The following is a 17,347-nucleotide window of genomic DNA, read 5'->3' as shown; positions in this document are numbered from 1 at the left end:
ATGTCTTGAGTATTAAAAGGAAACTAATTTATAACAACTCTTTTAAAATTGTAACTCTAATATAATGCATTAATTAAATTAAATTTAATTAATTTAGTAATTAATTTAAGTTCGATATCCAGTTTACATAAAAAATGACATATTATTAAATAGGCCCCAATGTCAAAATTGATTTTCTAGAAAACAATAGATAAAAGGCGAGGTTCAACATGATTGTTGCTCTACCACCTAACCACTCCCTTAGAAAACATATCAAGTAAGTACGATTAAAAAAAGGGAAACACAAAATATACATTTGAATTCAAAGCATGGATGAGAAAAATACAAATAAATGCAGATCTATGTTGAGTTGCAAATCATAAGATTTGACCTGTTTTTTCAAAACTTGACAACTAGGAGCAGATTTAAAAAACTGTTATTATTTAAAAAATTGGAAAGTTGTTCATGAACTATCTTTTTGGAAAACGTAGGCAAAATACTTATTGGTCTAAAATTAGAAATATTGTTGAAATAATTATTTTTAGGCACTGGAATGACAAGCGCTTCTTTCCAGACGTCAGGGAAATCGCCAGTGGTTAAACATTTATTAATAAAAAAAAGTTATGTAACAACTCAGATACGGAAGCAGCAACGTGAGCATTTTTAAGTCAATTCCGTCACACCCCTTAGCATTTGACTTGATTTTAGTGAATGCTTTCTCCACAACACCGATATCCACCTCTGAAAACTGAAAATTACTGTCTGTGCCAAAAGGTTTATTAACATAATTATTAGTGAAAAAATTATCATCAACCGAACGCTGAGGAATATTACTGAGGAAATAATCTTTGAAATCATTAGCATTACCAAAATGAGAATAGTTAATGTTATCACAGTTTTTACTAATACTCAAATATTTCAAGGTACGCCAGAAAGCTTTAGGATCAGTTTTAAATTTATAATGAAGGTAAGCTTTTTTCTCAGACTTGATCACTTAAAACTGAAATTTCCAAACATTCAGTTGGATCATTAATAAAAATAACATACAACAGTGGTCCTAGGATTGGGCCTTGTGGAACACCTGAAGATTGATAGAATATAAAAGAGCAGAGGATATACCATATGAATACAATTTCACTGTTAATAAATTGTATTCGATCCGATCAACCAACATCAACCTGACCTCCTCGATCCAAATCTTCAGCAATAAATTGGGTTTTCCCAACTAGAACTGAGGCAGTAGAATGACCACTCATAAATCCATGTTGGTAACATTCATTTTTCTACATGAAGATAAATTGATTGTGTAAAATTATTTCAAGGATTTTACCGGTTATTAGTTACATTGCTCTTTCTTAGTACCTTTTATATAAACTGGGCTTATTCGCGACTCTTTCCATATTTGTGGATATTCTTTGCATTTAATTTTAGAATTGAATATGATTTTTAAAGGTTTTGGTAATATTGTTTTAGTCCTGCAAGTCCCATTGCAAAATTGCCTTCCATTTTCTTAATTGCATGTATTCTGTCATCTTCAGTAACCCCGAAAACACAATTATTGTCCCAGTGTAAAGGATTTTACCTAAGTTTTGAAATACTCGTTCAATGCTTACAATTTTTTACATGTAATGTATCTAGCTATTAGTCGATTCGAATTATCTATATTTTATTAGAGGTAAATTCCACAACTTTTTCTACACTAACAGCGGACAAAAGGCTTAGAAACATATCTGGATAATAAGAGAGATGGTTTGTAAAATAATTAAATTTCAAACTAATAAAAAGTTTAACGCCACGTAAAAACCTTGAAATTTAAAGTCGACTAAGATCAAATCCCTCCTGGGACATAATAAAAGTATGGCGTTCAACCACGTGGAAAATGAGGAACATAAACTATTTTACGAGCTACTAACTCTTAAATCTTAAACATAACTACACTGGTGCAGAGCCTTCATAAATGTTTACAAGGCACGTGACTGAGCTTAAGCAACCAATATCCAATAAACTATAACAAACTGTTACGTTTACGCTCGATAATGCGATCGTTGACTGGTTGAACTGAATCTCGTGAAAAATTACACCAATCAGTGTAGTCGGTGAAATAGAATGCTGTGTTTTAATGTAATCTTGAGCTTACTGTCTTAATAATTTTTAATTTTTACAAGATTTTTTATTATTATCATTACAAGCTTTTTAATGGAGTAAAATAAGATTATGACTTCGGAAAAATTAGCAGATCTGGTAACTTTTGAGGACACACTTGTGAGGGTGTTAGGAACAACATATAAAAAGTTACCAACTGTAGAGTGTACGCTTGATTATTTATTTAAAAAATTAGTTGCAAAATTCCATTGTTTATTGTATATCTTAGCAAATTCAATTTAAAAAAAAAACTAATTCGCCAATCGAAAGAACGGAAAATTTTACATGAAAAATGTAAATAAAGTTATTTTCTAAAATAAAACTGTAGGTTGTAGAATTTTTTTTAAATTGTACGAAAATGTAAAGCGTCGGCACTTGAGCGCAGGACTCGAGGAGCGCGGGGCCTCGTGCGCTATCCACTGAATTTCTTATAACTTTTGATCTATTTGATCAAATTAAGTCCACAAAAATTTAAATGAAAAAGGAATCTTGAAACAAGTTATCACGATTTTAAAATTGCATAAAAAATATTTACAGGAATAGTGTGTAAATAAAGTTACGTAACGGTAGAATTAATTAAAGATCTGTCATTTTTTTAATTTTTAAGATAAAAATTTAAAACTTTCAGACATACACAAAATAGATTGAACTGTAGAGGCAAGCCGGTGAAGCCAACCGTCAGCCAAATCTCGGCCATGCCACCCTCGCGCTCTTAGTCGCTGTTAGACGCTGTGTCAACATTGTTACTATTTTATTAAATATATTGTTTTCCTTTGTGCAATCATCGTTGACGATTGTAGTAGCAGATCTGATCGCAATGGTAATGAAATTTAATTCTTTAGGTAAGTAATAATATAAAAATATTTTATAACATTTCGACGGCGTCGCGCAGCATTCTCCATCTCACATGCACTTATTTCCAGTGTTCGCTTCATGTTTTTTAGTGCCCACGTTTTTAACTGATGTAAATATACAGGCTCATATTATCAACAGGTGATTATTACTGAATAAAATTGTATTATTTACTCATTTTCTTGTGTTAGAATGTCGTGTTTCATGTGTTAGAACTTATTAGTAGATATAAGAATAAATCACGAAACAAAAATATTTAACTCTCTAAAAGTTACAAAACGACATGTACTAAATAAAGTTACAATATTTAAAGGCCAATAAAGATTTTAAAGTAATGTTAGAATTTTATTTTTTATCCAAATTTTAAAAATCTTCATAACTTTAGCAATTTTAATGTTTATATTCGTATATTAAAAATATATGCTGTTACATTTTGCATTAGTTAAACTAATTTTATCATTATGTTTCAGAAAAATGACAATTTAAGAAATAGAAAAAATAATATATTTTTTTAATAACTCCTATAAAAACAGTACACTCAAGCTACAGAAAAATAAAAGTGTGAACTTGTGAAGACTGTATGTGAAAAGTATATCTATGTGATAATAAATCATAAAGTTACAATATTTAATTCAGTGAAATCTACTAAAAGACAAATATTAAATAAATTAGTATTACTTAATGGACAATAAATATATTTAAATTATTTTGTAGGTTTATTTAATATAAGCAAGACAAATTATATTATTTTCTGAATTACAAACTTGGAAAATAACTATTTGTCATAAGTATAAAAATATTGCCTTAATCCGAACCTGCTCAAAGTATGCGCGCTCAGATTATTTCACACAAACCACTTCCCTGCAATTTGGCTTCATCGGTTCCCGTGCTTTGGGATAGGAAATGTACACTCTAGGTGCTCTGTGTTCAGAGATTACTTTTGAAATAGCATTTAAAATAGTGAGTGATATAAAAAGAATCTTAAAATTATAATTTGAAAAATACAACCCCCGAAATATTTAATAATTTAAAAAAAAACGCAAATTTGATTTTTTAGGTCACGTTTCAAAGTCCAATAACTTTTGTTCAAAATATGACATTGCAACTTTTCAGGAGCATTTTTTGAAGCTTGAAAACTGTACGTTAAGATGGTCCATTTTGTTTTATTTAAAACGTTGAATTTATAATAAAATTTAAAGAAAAACAAAAAAAATTGTTCTAAAACGATGAAATTTGTTGTTAAATAAACTTTAATAAAGTTAAAAAAATTTATTTTTGCTTGTTTAACCAATATATTTTCAAACTATGATCTTAAAAAAGAGTATAATAAAGGAAAAAATTTTTTTTGTTATTATAATATTGTATAAAATACGAAAAAATACGGTTTTTCAATAAATTGTCGGGAGATTCAGTTTTACCTATATTTTTTCATGATGAAATTATGTAGTAGAAGTTTATCTGGTAATGTAATTATAGTTTTGAATATTAGAAAGAGATAGAGAGAACATCTGCTCGATGAATGTAGCTCATCTGGCGCATGCTACGTGTCTAACGGAGGGAAGGGAAGATCCAGCACCAAGTGAACTTCTCAAAAAGATTTTTTGCGGATGCAAAAGTGGCTGTGCTAATAATTGCGGTTGCCGGAAGGCGGGTCTACCTTGCACCATAGCATGGCTCTAGTTGTTCCGGAAACTGATTATCACAATTGCCAAGCATTTTTCGAAGAAGAACGAGAATCAGACCAATTGCCAGAACTTACAATGATTCAAGAGAATGAAAATTGATTATTGTTATTTTTTTATATTTCTATTTTTAATATGCAAATACTTTTTCATATTTAATAAATTTGTTAATTAAGAATCTCATATATTGACTTTTTGCAGAACCCTAAGCATCATACCCAAATTTCTTTAGAATTTAACGAGTTGATTTCATTTTATATTTGTTAAATGATCTGAAAAATCCTAAAAAAATCAATATGAGTAAAATTACTTTGAAAATGTCATTTTTGAATAAATTGTTTAAAAAATTCGGCCATATTGGATCAGCCAATTTGAATTTTTATTTTTTAACATTATATTCTTATTGCCTTGTTAGTATGAGTCAAATCTTGCAACTTACTTTTAATACAGTTATCTCTAACTAATTGAGCTGAAATTTTGCATACACGTTTAGTTTAGATGACAATGCTGGTTAGCTAAATGACGTCATTCTAAATCCAATATGGCGGACTCCCAAAGGTAGGGGACCAGTTATTTTTTATGCACCCCCATGATATGGGTATTAAATGAAGGCTGAGAAGAATACGAAAATAAAATGACGTCACTAATAGCTTGTTTTAAAAAAATTATACATGAACTTATACCAAAATTTAATTGCGAACATGAAGCAAATAAAATTACAGTTTCAAATTAGAATTAGTGGTCACGTGGCTTGTAATCATTTATGAAAATTCTGTACAAGGTCTTTACATGTTTAAACCCAGAATATGAATATTAATTTAACAGAATACTGAACCATGAAAAGCGGAGAGATGCACAAGAGAGTCGATTGTCGAGATAAAATACCGTCGAAAGCCGTCACGATCGGATGAAATTATATTGCAACCAGAAATAGTCAGCCTTGTAGTTATAAATATAATCTAATAGTGAGATATAAAAGCAAATTAATATGAAATTACTAAGGAAATAAAAATGGATCTCTAAAAGTCAGAACAAGCAGAAAATATATTTATATGCAGTTTTGAGAAATTTGGAAATAATTTTTAAGCATAACTACTGCTATATTGGTATATTAAATCATATTTATTTATTTATTTATTTTATTTTACGGTTTAGGGAATACTTTGAACCCACAACAGTTTCCACTAATTTGGTAATAAAAGATAGAAAATATCTTAATCTATCTACCTATATGAATACAATAAAATAAAAGAGATAATAAATAAACTGAAACTAATACTAACGATCTCGATGATATCCACTAGACAACATGGATTTATGCAAAAGAAGTCTACTATCTTTAATCTTGCTGTTTTTTCTCAGTATATCTCGGAAGTCATGGACAGTAGTGGGCAAGTTGACAAATAGATCATAACGTTCTGCTATTAAAGTTAGAAAGGTTTGGTTTTTCTAATGCTTTATTCAAACTATTTTCATTTTACTTGTCAGACAGACAAGTTATGATTAGATACCAAAACTTTTCTTCCGATCCATTTTTCCAACGTCGGGTGTGCCCCAGGGTTCTAATTTGTGTCCCCTATTGTTTTTGTTCTTTATTAACGGTCTTCCGGATATGGTTTCTTGTGAACGTTTGCTTTTTGCTGATGACTTTTAAATTGTTTTCTAATTGTAAGTTTAACTCCCTCTCTGACTGCCTTCACCTGCACCTGAAAAACACAAATTTACAGCCGTCCCTGGTTCGACAGCCAGCTGTACTTTTGATATCGAAACTGCCGCGTTCCGCAGTGCGAAATTTATTCAAATTTCGTTTAAAAGTAACACAAAAATTAAACGAATTGACGAATTGCTTAACGACGAATTGCTTAATAAAACTTTCACATTTTCGTGCCTATCACCTTTTTCAAGGAACGAATATGAAAATATAAATAATCATAAATGCAATAACTTTTGGGGAACATTAATTAAGCTGTTTAAACACAAATAAAAATAACATTTACTAAACTCAGAAAAAAGAACTCAATTACTCGTAAGTAGTTATTCATGTTTTTTTTTCAACATACATCAACTTTTTCAGCGGATGTATCGTTGGGAAAATTATAGAAAAGCGTTGAAAGTAAAATTAAAAGGACTTTCATGAATCCTCTCAAGTTATGAAAACAGTGTTTTATTCTCTAATGAAAAAATTTATGAATACAAAAAATTAATGGAAGCAACTTCTATCTCGAGTTTTTGTTACTAAGTAATGTCAAGTTAATATTTATGTTCGTGTTATGTAAATACATATCCAAACATTTCCATTTAACTATATGACGATGTTTTTATACAGATATGTTATATTTTTACATCATTTCCAATGTAAAAAATTGTTTTATTATTCAAGTCTTTCGATTCGCCGTCAATAACAAAAATTTAAAATTGATGGATTTTTAATGTTGAATTTTTCACTATCAATACATCCCGATATCGCATTTTATTAAATAATTCCGAATATTGCTACAATCTAAAATTAGAACTTATGTTCCACTTAAAGGAACTATTTCATAATATCTCTTAAACATTTTTTACTTTATATTTTAATTCAAACTTTAATTTTACTTAAATAATAACACAAAACACTTAATTAAACACACAAAAAAGTGGTAAAGTCTATATAGACTTTATGTATTTTGACGTGCTGCAACCGAAGCTGAAGTCAGTTTAGCTCAGACATCCCCAAAATTTTAAGTAATAGTGAAAAATCGCCGAAAATCATGTAAGTAAACACAAAAAAATTCCAAAATATTTGTTCTCAACTTGATCAAATGGGTTTCTTATGTATTTTGATGTGATGAATCCAAATCTGAAGTCTTTTAAGCTGCATTCCCGCAGATTTTGCAAAAATCGCAAAATAATAGAAAAAAATCGCCAAAAGTCACTTTCGTGAGCGCAAAAAAATTCTTATGTATGTTAATGAATTCGAGTCTGAAGTCTATTAACTGTATCCCTAAATTGATTTTGTAAAAATATGCAAAAAATACATGAAAATGCCAAAAAATCATATTAATGACAGTGAGAAAACTCTTACGGGATAGCAGGGATAGGAAAAATCATTACTTTCAGAAATAGTGTTTAACGAGAAAGGAGTTTCATCCAGGGTCGAGGAACATCAACGAATACATAGACCACTGATTGAGCCTTTAAAAATTCTACTACAGCCATATCAAGTTCGGTCTCACGAAGCAGTTTGTCAAAGCTCTGGACAAAGACCGTGACTGTTTTCAATATTTAGGAGAGAAGTTCGAGCAATAAGTGATGCAAATTGAAAGAAGGTATATTTGATGGTCCTCAAATTCGTACTCCTGAAAAAGCTACATGGCAAAGTAAGAATATCTCACGGACGTTTTTAAGAAATGAGAAGAGTAGAGATTATGAAAACTTGGTTTTAAACAGATTGGTTGCTTGATGAATCTTAAATTGCACTGCCTGTACTCTCACCTTGACTACTTTCTTCAAAACAGTGAAGAGCAAGGAGAAAGATTCGATCAAGATATATGTGAAATGGAGAATCGATACCAAGGAAGATGGGATATCAACATGATGGCAGATTTCTGTTGGACACTAAATAGAGAAACGAATTAGAATAGACGCAAGAGAAAGAGGAACCCGCTGCATGCCATTCGAAGAGAAAAGAGAAGAAAAGTGTAAGAGCAATATCAAAGAAAGCCGTTCGAGTCAGTCGAATTTATCTGGAAGTAATTCATATCCATATTCAGGATTTTTTGAGATTCACGATTTACATTTTACTTGCGATATTTTGCGATTTTTGCAAAATTTTTGGGTAATGGGCTCAACAGACTTTAGAAAATTTATGAGAATAAAAAAAACCTCTTTCTAAAATTTCTCACTATTTTCAGTTATTTTTTGCGTTTTTTTTGCGAAATATGTGGGGGATATAGCTAATAGACTTCAGACTCGAATTCAGCGTATCTATCAAAATACATAAAAACACATTTGATCAAGGTCAGAAAAAACGCTATTATTTTGCGATTTTTGCATGACTGGGTGATTCAGTTCGAGGTTCAATTTAAATATGGCAACACGGGTTTCCTGGCCACAATAAAAAACTGATTTTTGACACGTGTCATTAGTAAGTATTCACATTTATGATTATGGAGCGGTATTCCACAGAAGAATGTATTTTAATTGTTAAAACCTATTTTCGAAACGGAGAAAATTGAACTAACACGATTCGTGCATTGCGAGGTTACCTCGGTAACCATAACCATCCATCTCGAGCTGCGGTTAACAAATTAGTCCAAAAATTTGACCGAATCGGATCGGTGTTGGATGTCCAAAGACCAATACGCTTCGTAGTGGTCGATCAATCGAAAATGTCGCAGCAGTGAGAACCTTCCATTCGCCGTCGTTCTCAGCAATTGGACCTTTCCTAGAGCACCACGCAACGTATTTTAAAAAAAGATGTGCACATGCATGCCTACAAGATTCAATTAACTCAAGAATTAAAGGCAACCGATCATAGACAGCGTCGGGTTTTTGCTGATTGGATATTGCAGCATCACCAAGTTGATAACGATTTTTCAAGCAAAATTATATTCAGCGATGAAGCACATTTTCAACTCGACGGATTTTAACAAACAGAATTGTCGAATTTGGGGTTCTGAAAATCCGCAAGTCATTAAGGAACACCAAATGCACCCACAAAAAGCATTTAGCCGATACCATTTTTCGTGTTTAATGTCAATGTCTTAACATTATAACAAAATAAAAATATCAGCAGTTTTTCAAAAAACAACGGGTTTTATTTATCTTTTAAAATGTGACCTCTAAGTGAATCACCTTTAGCTTAAAAGATTTGGATTCAGTAAAAAACATAAACATAAAAAACCACTTGATCAAGTTGTCTAACCGCAAATTGTTTAGTACAACATGTGATCCTGTATGTACAATACTGCCAACTCTTCGGGTTAAAAATGGTGCACAATTCAAATCAAATCAATCAATATTTTTGGGACTCTTTTATCTTAAATAAATATTGGTATTTAGTTTTACTTATTAATATCACATTTTCCTATTTTAATTAAAAGAAACATTCAAGGGCTCCACAAAGGGTTGTTTGATGTCACCCTATATACAGAAAACAGTTAAAATTTACAACCATAAATTTACGAACTTTAGTACAGCGATAAACCGAGCAACCTTTAACGTGTCGTTATCGAGGATTAGAAATAATTCGTCCCTAACTTGGCCCACAATAAATTTAATTACATAGTCTCGTACCAGCAGGCTAAAGGGTGTATTTTAAGTCTGCGGAACTCCACTTTGTTTAGGCATAATCAACAACATCAATGAATACTGCATTATGTTGGACTAAATATGGGGGATTACACAGGTTGAACCCGACAGAACCTTCCTGCTGGTGTATTTACGGCTTAGCGGCTAGATATTTTGGGACTAGGGACTAGGAAGGAGATTTACTGTTAAACATATTAGATTTAGAAAAAAAAAACATAAAGAAACGTCAATTTTTATAGATGTGTCATATTTCAAAGGAAGAAAACGTAATTAACGCAATAACAGATAGCTATGGTCTCAGTATCATTTATAAATTTTTGTTAAACCAGCATTTTAACAACACTAGGCACCGGGGCTTGAGAGGCACCGTGTACAGGCTGATCCATTTTCTATGGGAATTCAGGACACCTCAGAAACTACTAAAGATGTGATAAATTTGACACTACGTTCTCGAGCTCGAATTTCATGGGAAACTCGACTGTCAAATCAGAAATTTGCTATATATTAACCCGGTTATGATGCTTAAAGTAGCCTCATGTTTTGAAATGCTGTTTTTATATTGTTTACTTATAAGAGAAATGGACCGAGAAATTGAAGCGGCATAGACAAAGACGGATTGTCGGGGATTAAATTTTAGCTACCTGCTACAATTTAGTACAACCCGGTCACACAAAGTTTTTTTAAAAGTACACCTCATCTATACGGATATTACATAATAAAAAAATATTGAATATAAGCACCGGTACTACATTTATTTACGATTTGCATACATAATAAGCTTTTATTACTCTCTTTCATTTCTAAACAGACTATATCTTCATTTGTTCCTGAGTTACAAGGCGTTTCTCGTTATTGTGACACTTTTGAACATTTCTGTATCTCAGCTATTAAATAAGATAGAGTTAAAATGAAAACTGCTCAAGACAAATTTGTGGGTACACATGTCCGCAAGTGATGCATTATATATACACGTCAAGAGCCAGCCTGACGCCGCCGCCGCCTGGACTGGTCTAACAGTTGCAAGGTCGAACAGATGGGGGATGCACCAGGGTTCCAGGAAAAGGTTCACGGCAAATTGGCGCCAATGACCAGATACTTATACCTACGAGCGACTCTACACCACGACGACTTCCGCTCCGACAACACTTCTTTTTCACTAACTTTGTTTTAAATAAAAATATTTTTATTTATCGTTGAAAGAGAGTATTTTGCTGCACATCGAAAGCAACCCTCAAATTCTTTGGCGTAAAATTAAATGCCGGTATTCGATTTTTAGTAGATCTTGAGATTCCGGAGTTATGATTCAACGTTACATTTTTTTTAATGGAAATCGTACCCATCGCCTAAAAAAATAGACATATTTTTTGCTTTTTAGCAATATATCATATGCTATAGTTATTTTTACAAACACATGAGATACGGGATGTTTTATATATAAATTAGACCATTTTTTACATTTTAATATGGCTGGCTATGAAAATACATATAAAATATCATGTCTGTATGACGTTAATTTTAAATACACAACGTATACGATATAATACTGTTAACGGAGCACCAGCTCACAACGCAAGAATTAATACAAATTTCTTAAACGAAATCTTAGGAGATAGGTGGATAGAAATAAACGGATCGATCAGATGGCCAGCTAGATCACCTGATTTGAGTCCGTTGGGCTTTTTCTTTTTGGATTTTCTAAGACATTATATTTAAAATTCCTTTCTACTCAACCGAGGAACATTCTTTTAATATTATTTCAAATATACATTTAATAAATGCTACATACTTGTAGCGTTGCCAGAAGATGCACGAAATGTATGACAGTTGAGGGGCGGCAATTTGAACATTGAGCCATCATTTTTGAATTTTTTTTTTGTTGTAGGTACTTACTATCGTTTAATTTACGTTTAATATTCTAACTTGAGTTGAAGTGGAATAAAAATTTGAAAACTCTGTCTTTTCTTATCTTTAATATATATTTTAAATAAAATTACAGCGAAATATAAAATTTATTCCGTTTTTTTACACCGGCTGCCAGCCGTATCACACATGACTTGAGCTCGGGGTTTTCGTCGGCTAGTCATAGGCGTATTTGTCGAAAACAAACAAATAAACAGGTAGTATAAATAAAAATAAATAAATTTGCGTACTTTGTCAGCGATAAGTCGTTTTTATCCCTCGGCGCGTTCGACATTATTAGAATATTAAAACACGTATACGCGAAGCAAACGCCAAGCCAATAACTACCGTTATTACCGGTTTCGTACGGTACACTGTAGCGAAAGGTCGACGCGACGGCTATGATCATCCGATCGAGTCCCGAGCTCTATACATGACTGACAATTGTTAATTTTTTTTTATTTCACTTCTAATACCGCCTTCAGCAAATAAACATAATTTTGTAGAATGTTAGAATTATTTTTAAACATGCGCTTTTTGATAATTGAATGATGTTACAGAACAGAGAACCACACCCCAAATCACAGAAAAGAGTTATTAATAAAAAATTTTTGCCCAGGTTAATTAGTGACTGAAAAATGCACAAATGTCAATTTAGCGTAATTAATCAAAATTAATCGTTTACAATGAACAATAACAAAATAACAAAATGAATGGCCAATGAAAGAGAATGATGTGTTTTAGTGTAATTTTGACTTTATTGTTTTAGTAACTTTTAATTTTGCCAAAACAAATTGTTAACGCGAAAAAATAAAATTACTGGTTCAAACAGAGCTACTGGTCACGTGGCTTAATAATCATTTATAAAAACTTTGTACATACTGTATCATTCTGTTATTCGTATTTTTGATTATCCGGAACGCCGTCGGTCCCACCTAGTCCGGATAGCAGAGCTTATACTGTACTTCTAAAAAATGAAATTATCGATACAACCCGCAGTTTCCTACAGCCTTGTACTCATTTTTTCCGTCTGAATTCCCATTCTTGTATAATGCTTGTAAATAAGAGACGTGTTTCATTACCGACATGCGTCAAAAACCAATAAAGCTACCGCCAGTGGGTACGGGCTTTATTTCAAATAAAAAGGTGCTTTATTTTCCCGGCGCTTTGTGAATTCTATAATGTTCGAATAGCGCCGAATCCTTTTTATCCATGCCTATAAATCTTTAATGAAGTAATGGCGAGTTTTTTGGTTAAAAACACTTTCTTTCTAAAAAAAATCTGAAACGACCCCCCTCTAATTAATTTCCAAAATCTGTTTCTACATGTACGTATTTTTTTAACCAAACTATGTATTGTTCTTCGTACCGGATTTACTGAGGTCATACTTTAGTATAAAAGTTGATATTAAAAGAAATTCAGGGCGTTCACAATGTTTATTTTTATATTTTGCCCCAAGGTAATTTTAAGATATTTGTCCGAAACATAAATCACTCCATTTTTTAAATATCTACGTAAAAAAGTCAGGAGGGTTTAAATCAGGAGATCGAGGTGCCTATGTTACCGGTTCAATCAACTGTGCTTTTTCAACTCAATAAAGGAAATATGTAATTTCAACTTTCAATTAAAAAAGAATAATTGACACTGAAATCCGATAATAACTACGTTATAATTATCTTACAAATTTTAGTATACAGAGTATTAATGAACTTATGTCAAATATCTTTGCCACATGTCCGTTATGTCAAAATGAGATAAAATACACGGATTTGTGTTGAGTAAAATGTAATTTTAAAATCTGACTTACCCCTGTATTGCAAGGAGCCACCTTTTGAGAACTGCTGATTTTCATAGATGTTCGATGTACGCACCATTTGCTTGCACACAAACTTCAGCGCGACGTATTCAATTCGCTCGCACGCGTTGCAACATTGCCACGTCCTCTCAAATCATATTACGTGTCGCAGATGGTCGATGTCACGAACTTCCGTGGAATACACAACACTAAAGTTTACAAAGTCGCGCACTCTCCGAAAAAAGTGAGCGGGGGTTTCGTCATGCAGGAACCACATATTTTGCCGAACATTTAAAGGCACGTCTTTTAATAACTCCGGCAAGCGATTTTGCAAGAAATCCAGATATGAAACACCGTCTATGCGTCTAGACAATTCAAAAGATCCTATTAAAATGTCATTACGATACGGCCCACATGTTCACTGAAAACTGTCGCTGAAAGGCACCGCGACGTATTTCGTGTGGATTTTCGATAGTCCAGTGGTGAGTGTTATGGACGTTACGTACATAGTCCGAGAGCCCGTTGTCATTTTGCTGTCTAACTATATTATGGCTGAAATTTATTATCTCGAATATATAGCCCGAGTAAGAAACTATCCTGCAGTTCTGAGATTCGGAGATGGAACATTACGTTACTACAATATTGTAAACATGCGAGTTTACATATTGCTTCTGCCTAACTGTATTATGTTTGAAAACCGTTTTATTATAAAGTTAGATATTTATTTATTTATTTAAAATACACATCCAACAGGCGATGCCCAATAACAGGATATGTTAAGTCTAGTAATAAAATATAAAAAAAGTTAAAAGAGAAAAATTTACTATGAAAAAATAAAGAAAAAAAATAAAAATAGTTTAAACTTAAAAATAATACAAATATAAAAACAAAATAAAATTAATACAATCTCACTGTACTTGCAAACAATTTGATACAATGGTGATGTTACTACGTGATGCGGGAAGTCTAAAAACATTATTACTTCAAGCTGATAGTCGTGGTACTTTGATATTAATATTACTTAAAACACCTGGACAGTCCAAAATGTTATGTAGAACTTTATACAAAAACATTACTTGAAAAACAGATCTCTTTTAGCAAGGACCTGAATATTGAAACGCTGAAGTAATAGATCATGCGGAAAACCCTGAGGGGGATATGTACCATCCAATAAGTACACAGCTGATTTCATAAACCTGCGTTGTACTCTTTCCAAAGTTGCAATTTGATTAGCATAAATTGTGTTCCAGACTATTGATGCATATTCTAATTTTGAACGAATAAAGGTAGTGTAGAGCAATCGTAGTGTAGAAATGACTGATAAAGCCTTTGAAATTCTTTATTATGAACCCCATATTCTAGAAAGCAGATGACGCAATTATTTCTATATGTTTTGTAAAAGATAATGTAGGGTCAAATTATATTAACCAATTTATAATCGAATAGTACACCAGATATTTGATGAAACTTGTGCAATTTAAAACCACGATGCTGAACAAACTGATACCTGCTTTGTAAATAGTTGCAAATGTGATTCGGACACACCAAACCAATCTAGTTTGTACAGCAAGAGGTCGTAGTCGAGTCTGTCAAAAGCTTTAGTGAAGTGGGTATAGATCATGATATAACTATAAATAGGTATGATATTGCGCATGTCGCGGCCATGTTTGATGACGTATCATGGTGACAGGCTCCATCTCTTTTTACCGTACGTTTCGCTTTTCGTGCCATTTATATGAACAGAAGCTGTCAGAATCTGTGATCTGTCAGAATCCGTTTAACCACAATATATTTACTAGCGTTTAACTGCATTGTTTCTTTGTTAAATAGTTGTTTTATTTAGTGATATGTAACAGTGATAGTTATTAAAATGTGTTGTGCAGTGTTTGGGTATAATTCAAATAATAATTGCAAACATTTTGACTCCAACATCAAGTTTTTCCGATTCCCCACAGATGCTCTATTATGCGAAAGTTGGAAAAATGTTAACAATTTAGCCATTTCTTTGGTGCTCTTCAGAGGCCAATCTCAAACTGTAACAGTTGCACAAAAACCTTCACCTCTGTCAAATGTTGGAATAAATTTAGTGAGGAAAGGTAACTGTCAAAGAATATTTTGTAGACAAAATTTGGAATTTCTACCGATTTCACTAATGAAAGAATATTATATTTTCCTATTGACTCCAAAATGCAATTTAAAATTCTTTCTTATTAACTTTTGCATCCAAACTTCAACAGACGCTCTAGTGTGTACGATAATAAGATGACCTGAAATGTCGCTACTCAAAACTCAAATGTCAAAATTGTCAAATTACGGGTAAAGGCGCTACCGTTTAAACGGATGCTATACATTAATGAATTGAGATGTTAAGAAGGAACCAAATAATATCGTTTACATTGTGCTAAAACAATACTAATTGTTAAAAAATATGTTATTTTACTACTGCTATGAATAAAAGTCCATTTATTTTCATACATTTTAATTAATTAATAAAAAAAAAACAAAATAGCGAAAAATGTATCACTCCAGGAAATTATAACAGATATAAAACATATGTATAATGCATTTCGTCTTGCTTTGTCATAAATTAAAACAATGTTTATTAATTGAATTGTTATACACAATAATGTAAACAATAAATCACGGTGATGAAAAGCCACAGTAAATTCAAATCAAAACACATTACAGTCGTACAGCTATTTGCTTTAAATATTTTTTTCTCGAGATCTTATTATAACTTTTTTAATGATATCAATTCTATTTTTAATGGCACAATCCGTAAAGTATTTTGGATATACATAGTATACCTTGTATATACAATCTCACTTGGAAGTACGATATTAGGTAAAAATAAGAATAAAATAAATTAATTTGCTCTTGGAAATTTGTCAGCTGAATGGAATTTTGGTATTTTAATTCTCTGTGTGGAGCCACGCAAATTTTTAATTGAAGTATTTCTTTGTTTCAGTGGGTTCCGGCGCAACGAGAAGCACTGCAATGGGGAATGCAATAACCCGCTCCCCCATCGAAAAGTCACCGCCACAAAAGACAGGGGCGGTAATAAAGGTACAAATTGAAAACATTTCGGAACGTAAAGCATATTCCCGCGTCTGAATATCTGGGATTGTATGAATTATTAAAATGAGTTATTAAAACTGGGTCAGGGTTAGACCACAACATATCCTAGGCACGAAAATATATTTCATTCAGAGTCTAATTTTACTCCAATCGAATTAGAGTTTGAATGTTAAAAAATTATTAGTAGATATTTTATTGCACTTTATGACGGGGAAGGGTGCGTAGAATGATAATATCAGAAAAGTAACTAGAGAGAAGAGACACTAAGATGACAAATAAGTGATAAAATTACATGTTTCTTCACTTTTTTTTACTGCTCATGATAATCTAGATGACCTATCGAAAAATTAGTTGTTTTATGTTGTAGGTAATTAAATTACCTACAATTTAAGGTACTTAAGGTCGTATTCCACCAATTTGTTAACTGTAAAACAAAGGTTTTCAAAAATTGCGCATTATTATTGGAAAAAAGCGATGGATGTTGCTAAAATTTATGGAAAAGACGGTCAATCTAATGACCAACATTTGTGCTAACGGCCGATTCTATTAACCGTGAAATTGTTGCTACAGCTATTTGTTAATTAATTTCGTCCGTTTTTTTTATAATTAATTTTTTAATTACTAAACG

General features: G+C 31.9%; 1 protein-coding gene across 1 annotated transcript in view; it reads left to right on the top strand.

Moving 5' to 3' along the window:
* The window catches only part of LOC108914364, a 134,713-nt gene that overhangs the window by 113,008 nt on the left and 4,358 nt on the right, over positions 1 to 17,347 (top strand). Inside the window, exon 5 of the mRNA XM_018720173.1 lies at positions 16,610 to 16,707. Within this exon, the coding sequence (XP_018575689.1) occupies positions 16,610 to 16,707 (98 nt within the window). The remainder of the gene's footprint in view (positions 1 to 16,609; positions 16,708 to 17,347) is intronic.

The sequence above is a fragment of the Anoplophora glabripennis genome, unplaced genomic scaffold (assembly GCF_000390285.2).
Source record: "Anoplophora glabripennis isolate ALB-LARVAE unplaced genomic scaffold, Agla_2.0 scaffold720, whole genome shotgun sequence".
Lineage (NCBI taxonomy): Eukaryota > Metazoa > Arthropoda > Insecta > Coleoptera > Cerambycidae > Anoplophora > Anoplophora glabripennis.
The sequence above is the reverse complement of the archived record's forward strand: the minus strand, read 5'-3'. Positions and strand labels throughout refer to the sequence as shown.